The sequence below is a fragment of the Anomalospiza imberbis genome, chromosome 7, assembly GCF_031753505.1.
Source record: "Anomalospiza imberbis isolate Cuckoo-Finch-1a 21T00152 chromosome 7, ASM3175350v1, whole genome shotgun sequence".
Taxonomy (NCBI): Eukaryota; Metazoa; Chordata; class Aves; order Passeriformes; family Viduidae; genus Anomalospiza; species Anomalospiza imberbis.
Genome location: NC_089687.1, coordinates 9,642,267 through 9,666,943, shown reverse-complemented (window position 1 = coordinate 9,666,943; position 24,677 = coordinate 9,642,267). Strand labels below are relative to the sequence as shown.

The following is a 24,677-nucleotide window of genomic DNA, read 5'->3' as shown; positions in this document are numbered from 1 at the left end:
TTAGTCCTGACTATTTGTGCTGGAAGTTTTTTGAGGCATAAAATTCCAATTTCTGGACCCACTTAGTGCTAAGGGATCATAAATGCAGCATGAGCTTCCAGGCAGTGCTGCAAGGCAAGTAATAAAATATTTATCCCCAACCGCCTTCTGTGCTTGTGTGCTCTGCAAAGGAAACCATCAAAAGTAGAGCCACCAATTTACAGCTGGAGCCTTCAAAAGGAACCAAACCGTGAGCCATTATCCGCATCTCTCTCAAAAACCAATGTTTTCACACCTTGACCCATTGCGGAACATATTAATTTCTTGCATAATAATAGTAATAATAAGAATAACTAAAAATATCGAATTTCAAACCAAAAGGAAAATAATTATAGATGATAAAAAAACTCACATGGCTTAAAAAACATTAAGGCCTTTCCATAATTACATTAGCCAAGCTGCAACCTTGATATACAATGAGGCATCTGATGCTCAGATCTGGGCCCCAAACTCACCTTCAGGGAACCTGATGCTTCATGAAATTCCCAGCATGTGGAGGCTCAGCTGGGCTCTCAGGGGATGAAAGCAGTACATTACCACTCACAGGAGCAGTCCCCACCCACATTTCTTCCCTTCAGCCACTAAATGTCAAGATGATAAATTCCTGCCCATCTAATTTCACCCATTTTTTTTAGAGTGCTACCAAAGCTACAACCATTTTTGAAGTGACACCATAATCTTTAGCTGTACAACTGCTTGCTTTCTTTCTTTCCTGCTGGAAAAGTTTCCTTGACTTGCAAAGCCCTGTGTTCCTGTAGTGTCTCATGGGGTCTCCAGTGCCCCCCAAACTGCAGGATTACTGGTGCTAAAACAAGGCTTCTTGCCACTCTTACCATTAACCACACCAGAGCTACTGCTCCAGGGAAGATCAGCATGTCCCTTTCCAAGCATTACCCAGGAAGGTTGTTGTGCTCTTAACCTGTAATGGAGCAAGGATTGTGTGATGCATTTCTCCCTGCAGCTACAAGAGAAGGAGCAGGTGCCTGTACTTACCAGGTGATGGAAGGAGCTGCTTCCTGCTGTGGTGGTGGAGGCATCAGTGAAGGAGGTGGGAGAGTTTCTCCAGCAGCAGCACGTGGAGCCCAAAGACCAGAACCCCCTGGAGCAGTGTGCTCTGCAGAGCATTCCCTCCACTGCCAGGGCTCAAGAGCAGCAAGAGCCATCCAGCGCTGATGCCTGGACCGCCACTGCCTTTCTCCAGACATACCAAGGCACACCCCATCCCTGCATCCCAGAGCCCTCCAGATGTCCACTCCCCAGGCCCCTGCATGGCACAGCACGGTGCCTTTCCCTGGAAGCCAGCAAAGGCTTGACCAGCACACAAACACAACTAGAATGTTTCCAGAGGACGCTCAGGTGCAAAGGGCTGCTGGACAGTGGTGGCAGGAGAAGGGGACAGCTGCTGCACACCTAGCTGAAAGCAAAGCTGTGGGACCTCCTCCTAGTACTGCTAGACCAAGGGGGACCAAGGGCCCATGACATCCCAGTTTTGGGGACAAGCATGGGCCACAGTGTTGAAGAGGCAAACACTCTCCATCAAATTATCTGGTTTCAACCAGTTCAGCTCCTCAGCGACCAAGATACACAGCCAAGGACCTTCCCCACCCTCCCTCTCTGGATCTCCTACATCATGTCTTATTTTAAGAAGGGAATTAAATTGTTTAGCGGCCAAAAAAGAAGCTACCTAGGAATTAATGCCTATTAATCTCTTCATGCCATGCTCTGGGGTTTTATTTTGTTCAAGTTACAGAGAAATGTGGCGCTGAGCAATCCTTGACTCAGGAGGAAAGGGACCATGAATGTGAGCGGACTTTGTGAAATACAAGATTTTACAGTAATGGCATTATGGTCAGGTATGAAACTGTAACACAGCACCAAGCAGCTGGCCAGCAGTGGGGCAGCACCAAGGAGTGTTTGAAGTTTGCACAACAGGGGTGTCTGCCAAGGTTAAGGATGCTACAAGCACAGGGAGGGCTCTCTGGAGCCACTGGCCCCAGGAGAAGTTTCAACATGGGCCCCAAATCCACACAGCAGATTCAGATTCTTTGGAAACGAACAGCAAGAGGCAGGCAGGAAGGAATCCTGGAAAGGTGTTTCCAACACTGAGTGACTAATTTGAGGTGGGTCACAGCGGGTCACACAAACACAACTTTCCTCTTGCCTCTATTGAGATAATTAAGGTTAAAAGCACTTAGTCAAAGACCTGCAACCTTGAAAAATTAATACGCTTTCTGCAGTGCACCAAGGTGGCTCTTTTCTCCATGTCAGCAGAAAGCCTCTTGTGCCTCCCTCTGTAAGAAAACTGGAAGAGACAAAGCTGCAGCTGGCCAGGCCATGGGATGGGACCCACCCCACCCAGTAATGCCAGGGCACTGGCAAGTGGAATGGTGCTCAAAGGCATTGAGCGTGCCCACAGAATGGATGGAGAAGAGTTCCTGTGTCTCAGGCTTTTATTGCACAGAAGGAGAAATAAATAATCTAAAGGCTGAAATTATCAGAGATGAAACAAAGTGAAAGGCAGTGATTTCCCCTCCTCATAATGTCAGAACTGATGTGTGGTGCTGGGAGTAAACTTATTTTGCTAAAGCAATTCTGAGTCATCTGTCCCTTCAACCAGGAGATGCTCTAAGTGGGCCCAGCTATTTCATCAGGTCCCAACTCTCACATCAGAAAGGATGTGGGAAATAACTTTGAAAACTTCTAAGACATAATTTCACAGTTTTACAGAAGAGGTCATTATCCTGCATTACTGCATTTAAATGTGCGATTTCAGTTGTGAATATACTTCAAAATCTTCTCATATTTGCCACTGATTCTGGCCTATTGTCTAATGTCTTAAAATACTTTCTAAGACCTTGGTAATTGAAATGCTGAGGTAGAAAATTACTGTATTACAAGCAGGGAAATTCATGCCTAGAGGAGAAGTGAATTGACCTGGAAGGTCGCATCCATCGGTGGCACAGCTGCGAGTGGGGCACCAGCTCCTGCTGTCAACGTCACTGCTCCCAGGCAGAGTGTCCCCAGTCTCCCAGAGGACATCTGAAATGGGGTGTTGTAAGCTTTTAGAGCAGCAACCGTTTTTAGAACTCAATAGGGTTTATAATCGAATTCCTTAAAAGGGTTATACTGTCTTCAGTAACTCACCGCTTCCCTGGACTGGCCCTTTCATTTCCATTTTTTCCCCTCAGTTTGGGTAAGGTTTGAAGCCCAGTAATGTTGTAGTTTGCACAAACAAACAAGCCTCAAATACATAAATAGCTATTCACATCCTTTGTGCGTATATTCAAGTATTTCAAAAGGCACCCGTGGCAGCCATTAGCACTTCTAAATGCTTTTTGAAGTAATGGATTGATTTTTTGTGTGTGTGTGTCCTTCACTGGAACTGGCTCCCAAATTCCTCTCTGCTGATGAGCGAGGACTGGTGATAGCGGTCCCGTGAGGCGAAGTCTGCATTCTCCTCGGTGAGCTGCCTGGTCTCCATGCCAACTGTTGCAAAGGATGGGGTCACCACAATCTGCTCCTTGGGAGTTGGTCTTCTCCTGCAAACAGAGAAGCAGAGGTGCCTTCATCACCCCTTTTTTGTTATCCATTACCAGCCATGCTCTTGGCTGTGCAAGCTAGGCAGGGGGATTCCAGAAGAGGCAAAATCCTTCTCGGTGCCCCTTCGAGGCACAGAGTTAACCTGAAAGCATTTTTCTTAGAAGGCACAAAAAAAAAAAAAAATGTGGCTAATGGTAGCAAACAGCCCTTTTTACAATTAGGCAAGAATAATTCTGAGTATGCAAGAAGGGGTAGAAAGACTGCTTAAGGTAATAAGCAAGTCAATTCTTCCAGCCCTCTCTATGCTCATTAGTGGGTCATGGGAACAACGAGTAGTGGGTTGGTCACTGCCAAGTGACTGGTACCAACCTGCATGAAGTGATCAAAACCGACTTAATCCAGCCAAAGAAACTGAAATTTGCTGCTGCTCCTATGGAGAAAAGGCACAAGAAGTCAGTATGCTGCTAATTCTCTCATAATAGCATTACACCACTGAATTTTTGCATAAAATCTCAAATCAGCATGCTTGTTATTAGCCTGCAGTACCCAAGGATTTTGTAATAGTGAAAACATTCCTGCAGTCTTCCTACATGCTGTGGCTTTTAAACAACTGTCCAGGTATGAACCCAAATTTCCTATGGAGAACAGATATGCGTTCCCAGCCCGACAGCTTGTTAAACCCCAGTAAAGCCTGAGCAAAGCACAGACACCCACCACAGTACCTTTCACTCCCTGGACTGCAAAAATCCCCACTGCAGATATGGGGAGACAGGAGGAGCCATTCAGCCAACCTCAGCCAGGGTGGCCGTGGTCTCACCATTCAACTCCTCTTGTCTGACCCCACAGAGAGCTGGCTTAGCTTATTACACCAACACTGATTTCTTTTCTGATTTCTCAGTAGAGTTAGTTTCCTGCACTGCATCCCTGCAAGGGCAGGGGAGTGCCAGAGCTGGAAGCAAAGGCAGCAGGAGAAGTTTAGGGTGAGGGACAGGGAGAACCAAGCCCTGTCAGCACCTGCTGGATTTGGCTTAGGCTGCTGGGGAGGAAGAGAGAGAAGGGATGTGTCAGCCACAGGGCATTTCTGCTCCCAAGGTCTTCATCTAGCCCCTAATCCAGAGCTTCTCTCAGGCCAGTGTCTCCCAGCCTTTCCAGACAGAAGGGCTGTTTGATCCTATAAAGAACAAACTCACAGATCATCAGAGCCTTGTGACCACAAAATAACATTCCCTCACAGCCAAGTAAAAATCAGGCTGAATTTTGAGCATTCACTTCTAACATTTTCAATGCCATGCATTGTTTTACTGTATGCATGAGAATGCACGTGCAAAAGAAACCAAGAAAAAAATGTCTAATCATGCTACTATTTCTCAGATCAGCTTCCAAAACCCTCTACACACTGACTGAGAAATTCTTATTAAAGTATTTTTTATAAATATTTCAAAAACAGCTTACAGAGATATAATAAAGTGAGTATAAAAAGGCAAAAAATACTCCAACACCTGAAAACATTATTTGTGTTTTGTTTGATATATGGGGGCCATAAACAATTTGATTAAAAATTATATATATTTCAAAATATACATATTAGCAACGGCTATCCACAATCTCAGCTCTCTTCTACTGTTCCCTACAGATACATAGGAAGGAAGTCACTCAAGTGTAGAAAATGAACAATGAACAGTTGAGCAATGTTTGGAAGGTGGTGATTAGTTTTTGGTTTCTGAAATCTAGTACGTACTCACCTAGTGTCTAATAATCTCTCACCTAAACCTACCCAGGTAGCTGTTTCTGCACATATTGCATATGAACTCAGGCTCTTGATTTTTCTCATCCTGGACAAAAAACTGCATATCCAGGCACGCACTCAGCTATGCACCTCACACACCTGTGGGTGGGTGGATGGATGGATGGATGGATGGATGGATGGATGGATGGATGGATGGATGGACGGACTCATGAGCAGGTGAGGATGCCCACACCATGTCCCTTCAGAGACACAGTGCACTGCAAACCCTCCCCACTGGCCTTGCCAAGGAGCTGTGGGCTCTCATGAGCTGCTTGCTGAATGTGCTTCACTGTTTAATTTTGAACTTCTTTAAGCCGATCACGTGCACAGATCTTTCTAATGCCCTCTGCCTTAAAGTATTTTCCCAGATTATGTTCCCAACATACTCAATGTGTTTAGCTCTGGAATCAAAAGGCTCTCTTGTTCCACAGTTATGAGACATTCATCATAAATTCCCATTTTCCTTAAACTTCTCTCAGGTGGGTTTAGATTGATTAGGTTTAATAAAACTTATTTATGGCAGATTTTTCTCATTGCTGGGATACATTTACAAACTGCCATCCCTATCAAATCTTAGTATCTGGTTTTGCTGTTTAAAGCACAATATAATAAAGCAACAAGCATCGTGTTCAAACTATCACACCAGTGCTAGTTACAGTTAGAATCCAACAGAAAATTAAAGACTCAGAGAGAAAATGTATTAAAACAGCAATGAAACAAATTGTCATCGTTCACTGTGTCACCCACGTATTAAACACAAGAGTCTCAATTCATAATTAAGTTAAATTAAAGTTTAATGAATTTTTAAGCAGGTTTAATAATACAGAGAAAAAAAAAATCTCACCAAGAGGGAGTCCTGGGCTGACTTGGCCGATGTAGAAATACAGAATAACTGCTGCTCCCAGGCTGACAAGGGTGTAGATCCACTGAATGACAAACATTATGATGAGGGACACAATTGCCTGTTGGAAAGATATGGCTTGGGGTTACCCCAGAGTCTGGGAGGTAAGACCGTGTGGACAGTCAAAGCTCAGGTTTCCATGTTACGGGGAGCCTCGTTTGGTCTCACTTAAAAGGAGGGAGAGCACAGGTTTACAGTGTCACCATCAGCAGCATGGAGGTAGCTCCAGTGAGCTACCCTGACTCCCAGGGGCAGTGTGGGTCTCTGCCTAGGCTTCTCCAAGAGAAGTACCCAGAGGCTGACCAGCTCAGGAGGAGGTTTGGCTCAAGTTGCATACAAACAGGGGCAGAGGTAGCATCTCCATGGGAGATGTTTGGAACAGCAAGGGGCAGCACACAAAGGAAGGGCTAAAATGGTCCCATCTGACACAATGAGTGAAGCTCAAAGAGAGAGGGCAGAGGAGTCAGGATGAATAAACACATCCAATTTTTGTTCTTGTGATTTTATTTTGCATTGTCAATCCCCTCCCAGCTCTGTTGCAACCTCCTCCCAAGCTTGATTATTGACAGGAAACCAAGTTTGCTTTAATGAGCACATCCAGCATCTCCATAAGCAAATTCCCCCGCAAAGGCAGAGAGCTGATGGCTCTGCCATGGTATGCACTTGGGAGCCACAATAGATACGAGCCCAGAGATGGCAACAGCACACAACTTCCTAAAGATGCCATGCTAAAGAGGAGCCACCACCACTCCCAGCCCGCCCCTGGTGCTGCAGCCCAGTGTGACCCCTCACCAGGAGCTGGCTGCTGGCAGCAGCAGTGGTGAATTTGAAAAGCAGGTGTCCAGCTCCATGTGAGGATTAAACTAACGGTTTGTTGGGTAGTTTGAGTGGGTTTGTTACATTTTATGCACAGCTATGAAATCCTCATCCATGCAGCAAAGCCATATGGCTCATTCATTATGCATATCTGACCCTTTCCCTGTCATCTGCCCAATAATCCATCTTCCCAAGATGAATTTAAGTGTCTTAAACTTCTCAGCAACTTGAGACAGAAGCTATTTAAAAGTTATTTAAAGTAACGTGCTGTAGGAATGCTCTCCTTTTCTCCCTCAAAAGATGGAATTTCATAGCCAGGCTGCTGGTATCAGGAAGTCAGCGCTAGTGAAACCCCACCCCAAGCTTGCAGAAACTGGCCCATTAATGAAAGCAACACAGCTTTGAAGATGGTGTCTCAGTTCATTACACAGCAAGAAAAAGCAGACTGGCACACAGTGAAAAGAGGGACACTGAATTTTTTTTTTTCCCCATGCATCCATGCATCTTTAAAGTCCTAAGACTCCAGACATTGAATTTGTACTTTTGAGTTGGGTTGGAGCTTGTTTGTTTGGGGTTTTTTCTGTTGTTATTTAATTTAATATGCCATTGGCTTTCCCTGAATTTGAACTGCTGGATGCATGGTACCTTGAGTATTTAGTTCAGGTGACCTGAAATATGAGACCAAAAGCCATTATTTAAGGTACTGGAGTCCTTACACTGCAGTATGTGATGAATGTCCTTCTGTTTTCTACTATCACAAAACACTGCTCAAAATAAAAGAAAATTACTTACACCAGCAAAGGAGATCCAATGGCTGAAAAATCTGGAGTAGAAGGTTTCTGGTATTTGCTGAATTCCCAGTTCTGGATTTTGTTGCTTTATGGATGATTCTAAAGAAAATTAAAAACAAAACAAAACAAAACAAAACAAAACAAAAAACCCAAAAAAAAACCCAAAAAAACCCACAAAAAACAAACTTAGAAAGGAGGTATAATGTGGGGTTTTTTCCTTTACTTTAAAGTACCAGATTCCAGGAACCAAAGCAAAAATCCTAGCTGACAGCTGTGTATGGTAGAGTTAAACCAAAACCTCTAAAATGAAAACTGAAAAGAAATGCAAGGAAAAAGCCAAAAAGTTGCCAGCTCAGCTACTAAGTCCTTTTGAAGGCTGCATCTGACTATCTCTGCCTCAGTTTCACAATTTGTGAAATAAGAAAAATAATACTTTCCTTCCTCAGAGGGGTTTAGGAAGCTTAACTGACTAATGCTGATGAAACACTACAGCTCTGGGAATGACAAACCCCACACACATGTGCTGTATCAAATACCCACATCACCAACAGAACAAATTCAGATCTGCACCTACGGATGTTGAGTTGCAGACTCCACCTGTGTTGTGGGGACCGCTGCATTAAGATAGCCTGAGTTTTAGAGTCACACAGCTCCAACCATCCTACCCCACACCAGGATGAAGTAAATCCCAAGATACACCTAAACCCTTTTTAATGTACAGCGTTCAGCATGCCTGTGAAGAATTATGAGTATATCGTAAACAACCCAACACTAAATTTAGTCCTGCCTGCTTTCCTGTGATTAATCTTCTCTAGGAAATTGCATTGGAACTTCTCCTGTGATGCATTGCAATGAACTCTACCCTCACCTGGAATGAATGATATTATTGCCATGAATCACTGAATGACAGCCCCATATAAAGCTCGTTTCATGCCTGCCTTCAGGAAAGCACTGGGAGGACCAAGGTTATAAACAATTTCCTCTGAACATGGAGGTGTCCATCTCCTACAGCCCTTACCTTCTCCCCCTGGGCCAGGGAGCATCATCATTTCACTGCAGGGCTGTTCCCTCTGCTCCAGCCTCCAGGGTATGTGCTGGGCATCCACAGCAGGTGATGAGCCCAGACCTGCATCCCACTGACCGCCCTGCTCAGCCACGTCCTGCTGCCCCTCACGGGGCTCCGTGGTGTCATCCCAGCCGTACTGAGCCAGGGGAGCATCGTGAGGGGGATCCAGGAGAAAGCTGTCTTGTAATGTCTGCTTGGCTGGCTTCTTTGCCTTCTTTTGTTTGCCCTTTTGGATTAAATTCTCAGCTCCTTCTCTTTTGCAAGTACTTGGCTCACTAAAAAATGGTTTAAAAAGCTGGTCCATGTCTTTTTTGAATTCCAGCAATGTGCCATTTGATCTGCTTTGAATTATCCCATCTGCTGCATGGCTGGAGGGCTTGTTGAAAATTAAAGGCTGAGAAGAATGAGCAGGTCTAGCAGTTCCCATCTGGGTCTCTTCAGGTTTCTGCTGAATGTTGTAGCTCAAGGATAGTGAGAAATAAGAATAGTCCACAGCAATATATGTCAGCATGAAGCTGATGGTGACTATCGGAGCAAGAACATTCACTTGCCCAATGAAGACAAAAGCCATGGTGATGAGACTTGTTAAGCAAATCGCAGCCACTGGAGTCTTGTTGGGGCCTTTCTAGTTCATAAATAAAAGAAAATTACATTTAAATTAATAACCATGAACCTTGCCATGAGGATTCCCCACTTGCTCAGCTGCCGTACGTTGTTACCTGGGCTGTCTGCAGTATCCCCCCAGTCATGAAATACATGCATGCGCAAACAGAGGCTCACAGGCCTAATAAATTAAAGAACAGACTGGAAGCCAAAAGCTGTTGAGCTCCCACTTCATCCCTAAACCTTATTCAAGCTTTGTCTTTAGTAAATTCATCCACTCTCACTCATATCTCCATGGTAAAACAATGTCATTAAAGCAGCAATAAACCTTCAGAGAGATTTGTGGGGCTTATGGGAAGTCTGGCAATAAAACGTGTTAATTAGAGTTAACTGTTCATCTCTAATTATTCTACAGGACTCTGCATCACTGCCTACCCAAAAGGCTCCCTCATGCTGCCCTTGGAAAAGCTCTGCATGAAGCAGTGCCGCCTGCACATCAGCAGCTTCTGGCCCTGCCCTGACAGGCAGCCGAGCCGAGCCCATGGTCTGCCGAGCCTCTGCAGGTGGGGTTCCCCTCCTCCCACCCACCCCAGCAGCAGGTGGAAAGCAGCACTGAGGCTGGCAGGTGGGGAGGCTGGGGGTGGCAGTCAGCCCCAGCAACCCCAGGCACATGTCAGGAGGGCAGGAGAAACATTGCCTGCCCCTGTCCTTTGGGACTGGGTGAAGGCAGGGAAAGGAGAAGGAAAAGAGGCACAAAACAAAGAGCATTGGCAGTGGAAATACCTGAGTCTTCGGCTCATGAACTTTAATCCCAGGTCTAACATATCCTTCCTTGCACCAGGCACCATTTTGCCACCTGACAAGCCTGCGCAAGCTGTGTAAAGACTTTGCTTAAAAATACCTTACAAGATATCTTACAAAATATCTTAAGTTTTCACTTAACTGCATTTACTTCTTTAATAAACACACCGCTCAAATGGAAACTATTTCTATTTCCTCCACTCTTATTTATTAACAGAAAAGGGGACAAGTTATGGACCATTACATCTTTTCAGAATGAACAAAAATACATCTCAGGGACAAAGGAAACAGATCTCAGCATCTTCAGAAAGATGTACTGAGATGGGGAACAGATGGGAGGATCTCAGGATGCATCTGGCTTGCATTTAGCTCCACAGAAAACATTTGTGTCCTTCCCATCAGCTGGGTTTATGGTGACCACACCACCTTCTTCAACCATGAAAAATAAGAACTGATGTGGAGTAGATTGGTAAGGACAAATTAAGTGTATTTACTCTCCATAAACCAAATCTTAAATAATTTCCAAGGTGGTGGAGTGATGGAAGGGGGAAAAGTGATCTATCTTTGATTTCTCTCCTCTTTTTGAGCCCTTCCCATCATGGCACTCTGCTTGGAGTTCAGAGCAGAAAATTTGACAGAAAGACAAAAAACTATCAGAGAAGAGAGGGAATCCATTTTGCTAAACCACTGAGAAGTTCACAAGGGTTGCCAAGTAAAGAACAGCTTATTCTGGGATCCCCTGAAAACTGCCTTCAGGAGCTGGAAGTTTTTGCAGTCATTATTGTTCCTGATTTCCCTACAATTATTACTATTACTTTTGTTATTATTATAACTTTTAGTTTTGAAAACTGCTTTGAGAAACATAAAACAACAGAAAGAAAATTATTATATTTATAAAATATTTAAATATTTTTTAAACATTCATGAATATCAATACTGAAAAATATTTTTCTGTATTTTTAAGCCACTTTGAAGGAGCAAAGCATAAGGCTTTTCCAGACACTCTGTACATACAGTTAGATACTGCAGATTATTGAGAGCGATGGAATTATTTTCTCCCTGTTCAGAAAAAGGGAAGATCATGTATGGATGCATAGCCCAAGACTACAGAGTCCTTGGTGACTGATATCAGTAGAATGACTCGCACATAAAGACTATTCACAAAGCAAGGGAAAAGCTTCTTGTCATATTCCAAGCAAGACTTTGTTTCAATGCATATCTAAAGCTTAGAAGACCCCTAACTTAACCTTTCAAATCTGTTCTTTGTTTTTATTTAATGGTGTCCTGAAGGCACCTTATCTCACAAAGAAGTGTCCTCTTCTCCACTGCACACAGACTGAATCCATAGCATCACAGCTGGTCACCGACTCAGCTCTGAGGTCACCACAGAGGATAGGAACAGACCAAAGAAAATGGACAGGAAAGAAGATTAAGAAAGAAAACAGATAAAAGGTAAAAAGACAGTTACCATTTATTTCACCAAGTGCTGGGACAAAAGCTTCAGGCTTCTGCCCTGGGCAGGAGGGCAGAGGAGAGGGAGGTACTTCCTTCGGTCACGGCTGGGATCAGCACCAGCAGGGATGAGGTGTTTGCCAAAACCCCACAGGCAAAGTTGTATCATAAGTGCCTGTCCTGCTGGGCACATCCTGAAGAAGGGGGTCGGGGGGGAGGGGACTGATGGCAGCCCAGGCAGGGCTGTGTGTGCACGGGGGCAGGACACAGAGCTCCAGGCCAGGGCACAGGGCTGGGTGAGCGAGGTGCCAAACCCCGTGGGAGGGCTCGGAGCAGAGGCAGTGCACACAGGGGACAGGCAGGGAAAGGACCACAGACAGTTGGATGCTTGGTTTTTTTTTCATAAAACCACCCATTTCCTGGCTTTTCTGCATCCACATGGGATACCAGATCCTGAGCTTTCCCCTCCTCACATTTCATGCATCTCCCATCTCACTCTCCAGACACATAGAAATCTTGGCTTAAGTTCAGGCGAAGGTTTGACAGCAATCCTGCAGAAAGGATGACTAACCCCACGTCCAAGGAAGGCAAGCATGGGGATCACATTCTCCTGGGCGATGCACTGCAGGATCCTGGGTGCTCCATACAACCCTCCCATGCAGGAGGCCAGGGATGAGATGTACAGCCCTAGCAAAAACAAAAAGCCCACCAAGGATACCTGGAGGAAGTGGAGAGAATGCAAAGTTCATCATGTTATGCTTTAAAGACACCCAAGCAGTCTTAAATACATGTATTTTAAGAGATCACATATATTTTCTAACGTTGTTAAATGAACAGAGGAAGCCCTGGGAAAGCAGCAATGTAATTGGTCTGTGGTATAAAGTACAAGCAATTAATACAGGAAAATTATCCCATAAAGGTAATTTAATACTGAACATCCTGTACTGACAGAACCATTTTACAAGCTCATATCCAAGGAATTCTTTGTCACTTTGAGCAACTGCAGCAAAGCAGCAGCTATTAGGTTCCCCTTAAGTAACTGGAAGTGAGTTTATTTCAGGCAAGATCACTTATATACAGAGCACATCATACAGGAAAAGCTGCCTAGGCTTCCCACCATCCAAAACAGGAAGACAAACCCCTGTGTCTCAGAGGGGAAAACCAATCCTGAAGGAAAACCCACAGTAAAACCAAATCAAAATTGCCACTTAAGTAAATGGCATCTCAAAAAACACGCTCCAAAGGATGTAATACAATGACCTTATTTTCCTGACTTCAATGAGAAAAGAATTTCCTTTGGCCAGCATGAAACATTAAAAAGAAAAAAATTAAAGCCATAGTGCTAACAAGATTGGATTTAGAACTGGTTTTAGAACTGGTTTCTGAAGCACCCTTTCAAGCTGGGAGCATCTCCTGCAGGTGTGGAGCAAAAGGAGGGACAGCTCCTGCTCTGTCACACAGAAGTGAGGATGGGGTCCCCCTAAGCAGGTCCCACTGTCGAGAGCTGCAAGCACAGAGAGCACATTCAAAAAACCCCACCCAAATACACAAAACCCCACAATATAAACATTGTGCAAGAAAGCTTTGAAATGGGAGTGTTCCTGGCACCACAGCGTAAGGACCTGGACAGAAAAAATAAGGAAAACAAGGTCTAGGGTCACCTGAGACACCCCCAAGTCTGGCAAGACCACAGAGGTCTGACAGCCAGCAGCCAGGCACAGAGAATGGCAAGGCATGGGGGTAGCTCCAGCAAAAAGGCCAGGCAGAGAGAAAAATCCCACATTTTGGTCCATATCAAACATGCCCATACTCCTCTGAAGCGAGTGCTGGAGGTGCAGACAAATATCTGTGGCAGAGGATGTCACCAAATGCAGCTCCCCTGCATCCCACATGTCCTTTGCTCCCACCCCTCCTTCCATGGATAAGAGGGTCTAAATGAACACAGGTCCTCCCAGCTTCTGCCCCCATTGAAGTCAGGTGGCACATGCTTTATTAGGAGGAATTACAAAAATTCACATGGCTAAAGATGATTCAAGCTACATCTGACTTTTTTTTTTTTGTCTATGAAATCTGCAGGCAGCAAAAAGGAGATTGGGTAAAATGCCATAAAAATCTTGGTGTTGGGGAAGGCATGTGAAATTAACATCATGATCCAGAACTGTTCAAACTGCCTAGCACAACATTTCCCCATGAAAATCCACTTGGCCTTGTGAATTGTATCTTGTGGGACAGAAGGAATCTGAGGCAAAGATGAGCAGATACCAGCTCTCCTTAGACCAACAGACAGACACTCAGTGGGGAATCCTCCCTTCCCTCTCCTCTAATCCTACCCTGCTCGGAGAAATACTCGGAAGAAACAAACAGTTGTGCCAGACATCATATATTATTTTAGCTGCCAAAAATGCTTGCATTTAAATGTGCTACTTGACATTCAAATCAGGGTTAGAGGGGAAGAGTCTCTTTCACCAAGGCTGATGAAAGGTTTTGCTAGGAGTTTTGAACAGAGAGTATGAATACATTGCAAGGAATTGGCAGTTGGAGCTCATTAGAAGTGAAATTACTGAATCTCATTTTTCTGTTTAAACAGCCAAACAAATATTGTAACAGAGAAAAGCAGCCAAGCACTCATTCACCTGTGATAGAAAGGCAGAGTCTGGAGGAGTAATGATCTCTCCCCACTTCCTCTCTCCAAAGTCATTAAAATCTAAGGCATCTTGTAATAACTCAAAGAAGAAACATGAATATTGCACCATTTGTTTGTTCCGTATTAGGGGAAAGAAAATTGAATTTGCTTTTTTGGAGGGGGGGTGTTTGCTTCTTTATTTTTTTTGTATTTGACAGTATTAAATATCTTCTCATTCATTACTAGATTTTTCATTTTCCCCCTGAGGGCTCTGAAGTTAAAACACAGCTTTAACAATCTCTCTTCAGCAGATTCATTTAAAGCTGATTGTTTTGGATACTGCACTTTTTGCCCATTAAGTCATTGACATACAAAGAGGTTGCCTTAGAGAAGGCAGGTTCATCCTTTTCTTCACTGAAACAGAGGTGGATTTTTTTACCTCAGCAGGTAGTGGCAGAGCCCTACCAATAACTGGGAGTTTATTGGAGGGTGGGAGGTGTAAGAAGTTTAGAGCTGCAAGTACTTAAGAAACAAAACCAGAGTTTCAAATTGATATTTTAGACTAAAACCATGCTACAGATCAAACTATGTAAACTTCTCTACTTCAAATGAATCACAAAAAATAGTGTCAAATACAGTGAACCCATGATTTTGGATAATACCAAATAACAGAAAATTAGCTTTTCCACATCCCATCCAAAGAAAGACAATGGCACACACCAAGATCTCTTGGTCTCTTCTTAGAGACCTGCAATGGTAAGGTTCATGGTGTGTTACAGTACAACATCCCCTTGTGTAAACACTCTGTGTGCAACGTCTTGAGTTTAATAATCCAATTCCTCACCCTGCAATTACAGCCTGCTAGATATGGAAATGTGAGCTGCGCTTGACTTGGTAAAGATAAGCAGGGGGGTTCTTCAGAGATTTCAATTTGGTCTAACCTTTCACCAAAGAGAAAGGATACATGGAACAAAATACAGCATTTATCATTAGAGCATATTACCATACTTTAGCTCTTAAAGCTATTGCTGGGTGATAATGCCAAGATTTGGCATTACGGGATATGCTGGTGAATGCAAGGATGTTCAAATCAATTGTACACTGGGATTTGCAACAGGGAACTCCCCCTGAATTTTAATGAGGGATACATACCCAAATTCCATAGGCTTTTGAAAAACTCAGGCATTCAGTAAGGCAGATGGCAACCTGAAAGCTCCATTATATAAAACCACAAGTTACCTTCTCTGCTATCATGAAGTCATAGCGGAGTGACTGACGGGTACAAATGGCTCCCAGCAAAAAAACGAAGACCATGTACAGAAACCACCTGCAAACAACAAAAATAAACCAAGGAGGCAATAAACCACCCCCCCCCCCCCTTTGAAATAAATAGCAGTGAATGACAGAATCATGCCCCTCCCAAGCCTTGGAGAACTCTGCATTCCACTCTGGGACAGCCAGGCTGCAGCAGCACAAGCACCCCAGCACCGCAGTGGAAGCACGGAGTACATCCTCACTAACAAACATCTCCAACCCACCCAGAGTGTGCGGTGGTAATGGATGACAATTTGAATGAGAGCCACACTTAATTTTCCAGATGGCTGAGTAATAGAAGGCTGATGGGAACATGAAATGGATTGGTCACACTCAGGGCAGTCTCTAGAGCAAATTTTCCCCAATTAATGACTTACGAGGTGCCAATAGCAGCCAGAGACCCCAGAGGGACGTTGGAAGAAGGCTTCTGGAGATCTCCACTCATATTGAACCCAGCCATCACACCTGTATTTTGCAGACACAAGTGCAATTTAGAGTCAATCTAAGTTATAGTATATATAATACACATTGCAATATGTCATATAATTTAATCAATCAGTTCATTGATTGTTTCAGAATAGTAACTATATCACTTCATTGCACTGCCACACAGACAAATACTGGCTCCCATCAACAGTTTGGTAAAAAAATGTTCATGTCTTTAACAGAAGCAAGTCACCACTAACATGTCAAAGAAGCCTCTGTCTGGTTTTAACAATGCTGGGGGGAAGTAGTATGTGAACAAAACCCATCTTATCTTCATACAAACCTAACAGGAGACAATGCTGCCCAGTTGTTGAAGAGAGAAATGCCACTGTTCATCAGGGCAGCGCATGCAGCTGGTGGTACAACCCCCAGACCAGATCCATTACAGGTCCCTGCATTCACAGGGGACAGCCACTGCTAGAAAACAGAATGTCCTGTCCATATTAAATGATGATCACATTAGCAGAGGGAATAACAGTGCTTTCGGCACGTAGGTGGCACCTTCCAGCCAAGGGATCTGCTTTGGAAGTAGGCATTATCTCTGCCTTGCAGATAGGAAAACAGAAACACTGAGAGGGCAAGTGATTGTCCCAGTGTCACGTAGAAAACACATGGTAGGACTAAGAATAAAATACTGAACTGTTATTTTAGGCCAGAGTGCAGGGTATTATACAATCAGGGACAGTCCTTAGCCTAAAAATTACCATCTAAAGACACAAGAGAGGGAAACAGGATGAATCAGAAGATGAGAGTCTCTACATTAAGACTAGAAAGCCAAGGTACAGACTGGTTAAGGGGCTTTGTCCATAGCTGAAGGAGGAGTCATACCAGACTTGTCAAGAAAACAGAGATTCCCTTGCCACATTATGCCAAAAGTTTTCTTAGAAGACTTCAGGTATGCGCTATAAATTAAAACAAATAAATAAAAATATATTATTTAGAATCCTGATGAGAATTTGGATAATTTGAAGGCAGGACCAAAGACTTTAGGACGCTAACTTCTGCCTGTCACTGTCCCCTCCCCAGGATGTCAGACTAATGTCTCCATAAGGACACGTGGATCAGGAGCCAGCCAGCAGTGCTGATGGCACAGTCCCGGGGGCCAGGGTGAGATCACCACGGAACAATGGGAAGGAAGATGCCAGCACCATGGCACCCACAGCATGTGGCAGCCGCTGCAGCAGGGGACCGACCACATGCCAGCCCACTGTGGCTGCCAAGCCCAGCAGCCATTCCTCGTGTTCAGAGGGCATAAGAATGACAAGGTCAGGCTCTGCAGCTGCAAATCTGAGTGACTACAGCTCTAAATCAGCAACAGCCCATTGCATTTTAAAGCTGAAACACAGATTGCTGTTTGGAAGGGTTTTTTCCCAAGATGAAGGATAGACAAGAGCCATGGGACCAATCTCAGGGTAAAGGGGACAAACCCAAATCAGCTAGATGGATGGCTTTCCTAGTCCCTACAGACCTTGGCCTTTGATGGGCTGTCAGCAATGGCTGGGTTGCTAATCATGGAACACAAACTCTGCTCTGCTCTGTCCCAGGCGTTGCTGTGCATCTTCATAGCACCATCTCCTCATCTGCTCAAAGGGAGTTGTAACACCTCCTCTCCTCGCTGCTCTGCCATGAGGACAGCATACAAATGAGCACAAGACACTCTCATGCTGCCAAACACATCCAGGGCTTTATTTATTTGTTTGTTTGTTTATTTTTATTTATTTAATCATTTGTTTGTTTGTTATTAATGCTTTTTCCTTTATCATCTCTTTTTTCCCCTCCCCTTGTTCAGTCCACTCACCAGACATCTTTTCCTGTCATCTCCACCATGGAGCCAGAGCCCTGACAACTGTTCCCCAGTCCCCACAGAATCCTGGCATTCCTCAGCTCCTGGAAGAGCTTTTCCTCCAAATTCAGACCAGATTTGAATCCTTGACACCATACTGAAAGCATTAAAAATCAAGTTCTTACTTTTCTCCTGGAAGACTGTTTTGTGGATATACTTCTGAACAGCACAGCTAAAAGCCTGTCAGCTGCTCTGGTTTTCTTTAGATAAAGCTTCCACGGAGTGTTCAAGCCCTGCTCCTTTCAAACAGTTACACAACAGCTAGAGGTAAGAAAAGTTAGGAAGGCAGAAGTCCATGGAAATGGTCACAAATATGCTAAATAAAGTCTCTATGAAGCCCTTTTTGATGACATGCTACTTTGCAATTCAGAAACAAAGCAGAAAACTCCAAATTCTCTGAATTTTTCTTCCAAAGGGAACAAACTATTGTCAGAAGGACAGCTGTTAATCTCATGTGCTTCTTGGCCAAATTTCTCAAACATCTGGCACCACCTTCAAATCTTCCAGCTTGAGTCACCTCTTCCTCGTCCAAACTCCTGCCTCAGCAAAGCACTGGGGAAACACCAAAATGGCATTTTCTGGACTGAACATAAAAAAGTTGAAGACGTGAGTCATCGGCACAGCGATGACTGCACAGCCTGGGCTGCCTCGTTGCCTCCCTCCCACAGACCCACGCACGCTCAGGAGCAGCCAGGAGATGACTTCCCAGAGCCCACATAAAGAGGATCTTGAGGTTGATGACTGACCTCCCGCCTAGCAGTGACCAGGGGTCACACCCAGGCCACTGCACACCACTAGCTTCTGTCAGGGCTCCCAGGAGGTCACCAGAGTTTCACGGGTTCCACAACCAAAGGTCAAGGCCACCAGAGGGAAGCAACTCAGATACTCTCAGCCACTCAGGCCAAAGCCATCTCCTCCACGCTGCAACTATGACTCTGACATGACCAGGGCAAAGCTATGGACAATCTGGTAGTACAGATATATGGGCAATGCCAGAGCCACCTCTTGACCACCACCAGCCTTTTAAACCCATTGAGTTAACAAGTTTTCCTGAACAAATCAGTCTTTCCTCTGAAAATGCTTTTTTCTTTTAAGTTAAGAGCGCGTATGGCAGGCAGTGCAGATAGAGAACTATCTCAACACTCGTTACAGATTCTGTCTGCATGTCCTTCCTAGCAGTCAAGGTAGGAAGAAATTGGGATGTTCCTTCCTTCAGACACAGGCCTATCCCTAGGGAAATGGCCAATCCCTTCTGGACTCAAGCAATCATATCTGCAGATTCTCCATGGAGAAAATTATCCACCTCTCTGTTTCAATGAGATAGCGGGCTGGATTTTCCACACTGGCTATTATCTTAGAGAGCAGCAGATAGTGACAAAGCTTCTGGACAAAGAAGCATGAAAACACAGTCAACCCAGCCAGGAAATTATGGCTGAGACAGTCTGTACGTTGCTGCTATTCCCAGTAATCTGGTCCTGGGCATCATCCAGGCGGTGCATGAGGGGACCACCTACATTGTGTGTCAGGCACAGCCACCAGCCCCACCAGCCCCACCAGCCACGGTTTATAGCTGCAGATATGATCACTCTTGCAAACGCCCAGTGCATTTTTCAGTGAACGTACTATAAAATAAAAAAGGTGTGTTTTTTTCCTTCACCCAGGAGGTGAAGAATGGAAAATCTTAGATAAGGCTTGTAGCTAATTTTTTTAAAGGGCCAACTTCTCCACTGATGTAAGCTGGCACCTTGCCATAGACTTCAATGGAGTTGTGCCAGTTTACATCATCTGATAACTTAGCCCAAAACTTCTAAATCTATTTGCTGTCATTTTGCAAGTGCCAGATATGGTTTATTTCAGAACTGGTTTCTGTGCAGTGATATTTTCCACTAACGCCGCTTGAAATGACATCTTACTTTCTTGTATCACAAGACAACACACTTCTTTCATTAGACAGAAAACCTTGGGGATTTAGTAGAAAAACATTTTTTGCACAGCAGAAACAGCATTTATCTTAATTTTTAAAATGCACTGACGGCTGCATGGCTGCTGCTGGGAGCTGACTGTGGGCAGGTGGCTCCCGAGCCTCCCTCCCTGTTGGAAAGTCCTAGCTGGGTGGTATCCAAGTGTTCACCTATCACAGCACAGCAGCAAAATGTGTGCATTGAGAAGGTATTTACAAACATGCAGAAGAACAGCTGGTTAATGCACAGCATCTCTATAGGGGCATGTTCACATCTTCCACAGGGTGTATTTCAGTCTTTTGACTGAAGCCAGCAAATCCAAGTCTTCTGTACCCGTGCTCTCCCATTTAGGCCAGCTCTAGATGTATGTTTTGGATCTCTTGGCTACTTCCCTATGATTAAATGACAAATGTGGGGGAATTAGGCCAGCTGCACTGAATATCCAGCTGAAATGGTTTAAACAGCTATTGCACAGGTAGCAAACAGACCAGCCCCTGCTTACCAGCACTCAACCATAAAACTGGGGTAACTTCACTTTCATTGCTGCAGTCATACCAATAAAACACAGAGGAACAGAGAAAACAACCTGACCTGGAGCAAAACACCCTGAGGAGGATACTCATAGGAGGCAGCATGGTGCTGCTGGTCTGCAAAAGGCTGGGATGACCATCCTATGCCCGTCAGTTGAAGCATGGCCCCAACTGCTCCTGCTGCCTGTTTGGTCCTGGCAAGGGTCCCCCCACAGGTCCCGCTCCCCCTTCCTGAAGTGGCTGCCCCTCTTTGCCGTTACAGCTACCAGCCTACATTTCAGACATTTCTATTTCACTGCTGTGTCTGCTGGAAATGGGCAACTTACAGCCACTTTTCAATATATCCCAGAGACCAAACTTAAACTAGTTGAATTCAGATAGCCATCTCAGAGACAGAGGAAGAAGCCTATCCTGAAGAGATCAAAATAGTTTCACTTCAAAGAGGAACATTTCATCTCAAAAGGCCCAAACAATTTGTTTCACAATTTCCGAAATATTCTTTTTTAAAAACTTCGTTACCAAAATAGCATCTTAAACTGTAAGCTAGCATATGCTACAAATTAAAAATAGTAAACACAACATTTTATAATTAAAGATAAACAGAACATTGCTGTGGGTCAAAGAACAGTTTCAAACCGGCTCAATGTATCCCCTCAAAACTAAACAGCATATTGTTTTGGTGAAACTCTCCTCAAATCTCTGTTATGTCTCAAGGCAAAGGATTTTACTTCCAGTGCTTCAACCAGGTCACTGTGGGGGTTCCAGCAGAGGTGGGTGCCACTGAGGTGGGTGGTGGGGAGGACCACAGGCTGGAGGTGACAGCCTGGGAGCAGTGCTAGCCTGTCCCTGTCATTCCTCAGTGCCACTTGTTCCCCTTCTGCATCTCGTTGTCTGCCCTGAAGCAGCAGCACTGGCAGCAGAGAAGTCTTGACTCCCATCCTAGAAATTTCTTAATCAGACCAGAAGCTCTTCCATGCAGAGCACAGAACACAGCTCTGCATTTTATGAGGCTCCCGAACTCCACAGTGCTCCAAACAGCAATGACAGGAGTGATAGTGATGTTGTATGGTACCACTGGCACTGCTACTCTGAAGGAATAATTTAAATCCAGTAAATAACCAAGCAATTAAAAATAACAGATGAAAAAGCTGTGTTAACAACCAAAGTAATTATACATCATCCCAAACTGTATTTTCAGAGAATGTTTGACATTACTACTGGTATTACTACTGCTAACTAAACAGAGTAACAGGCTGCCAGGGCTTCAAACAAATTCTATCTATTAGCTTTGACATTCTTCCTAGCAGCCAAGCATTAGCAGTGACAAAAAAATCATTTAATATGGCTAATCACGGTCATTTTCTGCACAGTTTTGTTGTAACTGCTCCTTCTATAACCAAGGAACCAGAAAACAACCTGTGCCAGTGACAGAACTCATGAGAAAGGTTTTTTTCTCTTGGGGACTCCTTGGGCCAATCAAAAATGACAACAAAAAGAGGGCAGAAGACATCTCCGTGGTGCCAAGAGTTCAGGAAGGTGAGTTTTCCAGGAGGAAGTCTACAGAGGCAATAGCCAGCCTGATAAGGTGGGTCAGAGGATTTCAAAGAAAAATTTTAAAGTCCTGCACTAGGTGCACCTGAAAAAGTGACTTCTTCTACCAGACCATTCCTCCAGTCCCATCTGTTTCACAAAACAATTTCATTTGTCTCCTTGTACCACAGCAATTCTGCAACTTCCAGTGAGTTGCTTAGAGCTGATCCTCTGAAAATTCATTCTGTAATCCAAGGATTCATCACTATGGAAACTGCTTATAATCAGTACTTTTTATAGCTTAAAACACCCAGCATCAACAAAAGGTATTGTAACTTCAACTGATAGTTACTGCATTCCCACTGGAGATTGTCAGCTCTGGAAAGGGGACATGCATCTTCCTGGTAATTCAAGGGAATGGATGATATGAAGGTATCTAATTAAGCTCATAAATATGAGCTCTGCTGACGCACAAGGATGAACGTGTGACACCATGCAGTGAGTGGTGGGTCCATCATGGGCAATGGCATCAGCCCAGCTCAGCCACCTGCTAAGGTAGGGATGGAGAGAAAGTCCTCCTGTGCTCTTCCCACTCTCCCAGTGCAATAAAGTCATAAGGTTCATCTGATTTGATAAATCATGATCAGATCTTTTAAATAGGCTTGATCCTTCTGCCCTGACAGCATTGGCCAAGATCAGTGCCTGAGCCTTGTCTTTGGCAGGGAGGGTTTTACAGGACCACATCAACCCACAGAGTTCACCAACAGTTTCAAACCACAGAAACAGAAGAGCACGTTCAAGCGAACAAGGCAGGACTACAAAAAGTTTGAGATGCTGGAGGGAAGCCTGAACATTTGAATTGACCACTTGGGTCTGCTACAGCCAAGTGCAGTCCTGCTCACGTCACCTCGCAGCCCAGAGAAGCTCACCTTGCTTCTGCTCATCTCCGAGATATTCCTGTGGAGATAAAAAGGGTGAGGATAAAACTTAACTGTACCTGTGGCAGCTGGGAAAAACACTCCAAAAACAGTGAAGAAGGACTCCCCCTGGCTGTAGTCTGGCAGTGTGTTGTTGAACATCAGCTCTTCAGAGTAGCCGACGAAGCCATGCTCTGTGGAGACATGGAGGGTGAGAGGAGAACCTCAGGAACCACCAGGGCTGCAGGAGCCCCTCCAGCTGCTCTCAGCGACCACCCCCCTCTAAACACATGCACCTGCAGGGGCTGCTTCCAAGGACCATCTGAAAGGATAAATATCAACTTACATGGTGGGGGAGAAGGCAGAAACCAGGGTTGCCACTCCTGCCCCGTCTTTCTAAGGACACACACACAAGTTTTACTCTCCAAACAAGTTTTACAGAAGACTGGGGACGGGGAAAAGTGATGGGTGCTATACCAGTGTCATGCACCTGGTCTACTGGGTATGTAATGGAGGATCAAACCCCCTCACTACACATTGAAGGATGGCTCAAATTCTTCCACAAATCTCAATTTGTTAGGAAGGGTTAAACCTGACAACTGGCATGCAAGGCATTAATTAGGAAAGGTTTTAGATGCTTATAGACAGAAAACATAACTCACAAAAGCAAGTTAAAGAATTAATGCGTGTGAGTATTAAATAATAATTTCATTTTTAACAGGCAACACTGCTTTTTGATGGAGTATCTTAATCTGTGGAAACTTCTCCTCCCTGTCAATAATCTAGATGCTTATGCCAGCTGGGGGTGGAAGGTGAGCAAAATCGGTTCCTTTTTTTCTCCTGCCACTACAATCTATTTCCACAAGACATGTGACTCCCATAACTTGAATTTTCTCATTAGCAGGCAGGATGTTGTTTATGGCTGCAGAGGGTGATGGCCAGAAATTAAAAAAAGACTCCATCAAAGCTGTCCCATGCCTCAAAGACAACATTAATGATGTTTGGACAATAGATTAAACCAGAACATTAAATCAGAGTTCTGAGCACAAGACATATCCATTTAAAGTCTCAGAATATAACTAACCACAGAGCTTTGAAGTTTTCACAGAAAAACCCTATAGATAATCAAAAGTTTCCTACTACATCTGCATTCACTGTGTTGCCCAAACATGGATGGAAACACACTGATAGAAGAGGTCTCCTGCTGCTAGGCTTTGGAAAAGCATTAGCTCTTTTCGCTAGGAACGAGTCCCAGATGAGATTTACAGGGAACAAGCTCAGTGCAACACACTAACCTCTGGACCTCACAGATGTCTGCAGAAAGTGCAGTTTCTGGAGAAATAGAGGGGGAATTTGTGTAGGCTGTATGTTCCTATAAGTCCAGACCGATGTGACTTTAACCAGAATTGATGCTCATGACACCACTGCACATGGCCAGTCTGCAGAGCTCCCACCAAACTGCTCAAGGGAAATGTTGGTCCTTGGCCAAGGGATTTTTCACCAAGTATGTGCTCCTCAGAGAAACGTTAATTTTTCATCTAAAACGTGAACAAAATACTCATCTCACCCCATGAAGATCTGCAGACCTTCTCCAACCAGAGCTTTGAAGCAGCAGCATCAAATACATCTATGCGACTTGATAAAAGTTTATCCCACTGATTCATAAAAATCTCCTGTG

The 24,677-nt window shown here is 44.3% G+C and overlaps 1 protein-coding gene across 6 annotated transcripts in view; it reads right to left on the bottom strand.

Moving 5' to 3' along the window:
- Positions 1 to 3,387: 3,387 nt before the first annotated feature.
- The window catches only part of SLC12A8 (solute carrier family 12 member 8), a 48,521-nt gene continuing 27,231 nt past the window's right edge, over positions 3,388 to 24,677 (bottom strand). For 4 of the 6 annotated variants that reach the window (XM_068195333.1, XM_068195330.1, XM_068195331.1 and 1 more), the window contains 9 exons: positions 23,080 to 23,193; positions 16,110 to 16,197; positions 15,658 to 15,745; positions 12,367 to 12,513; positions 8,892 to 9,564; positions 7,875 to 7,972; positions 6,210 to 6,327; positions 3,949 to 4,009; positions 3,388 to 3,578 (listed from right to left, as the gene is read on the bottom strand). In XM_068195333.1, coding sequence (XP_068051434.1) covers positions 3,413 to 3,578; positions 3,949 to 4,009; positions 6,210 to 6,327; positions 7,875 to 7,972; positions 8,892 to 9,564; positions 12,367 to 12,513; positions 15,658 to 15,745; positions 16,110 to 16,197; positions 23,080 to 23,193 — 1,553 coding nt within the window. In that variant the 3' untranslated portion in view covers positions 3,388 to 3,412. Of the gene's footprint in view, positions 3,579 to 3,948; positions 4,010 to 6,209; positions 6,328 to 7,874; positions 7,973 to 8,601; positions 8,742 to 8,891; positions 9,565 to 12,366; positions 12,514 to 15,657; positions 15,746 to 16,109; positions 16,198 to 23,079; positions 23,194 to 24,677 lie in introns of those variants that run through there. The other 2 variants (XM_068195334.1, XM_068195335.1) reach the window with 2 other exon arrangements.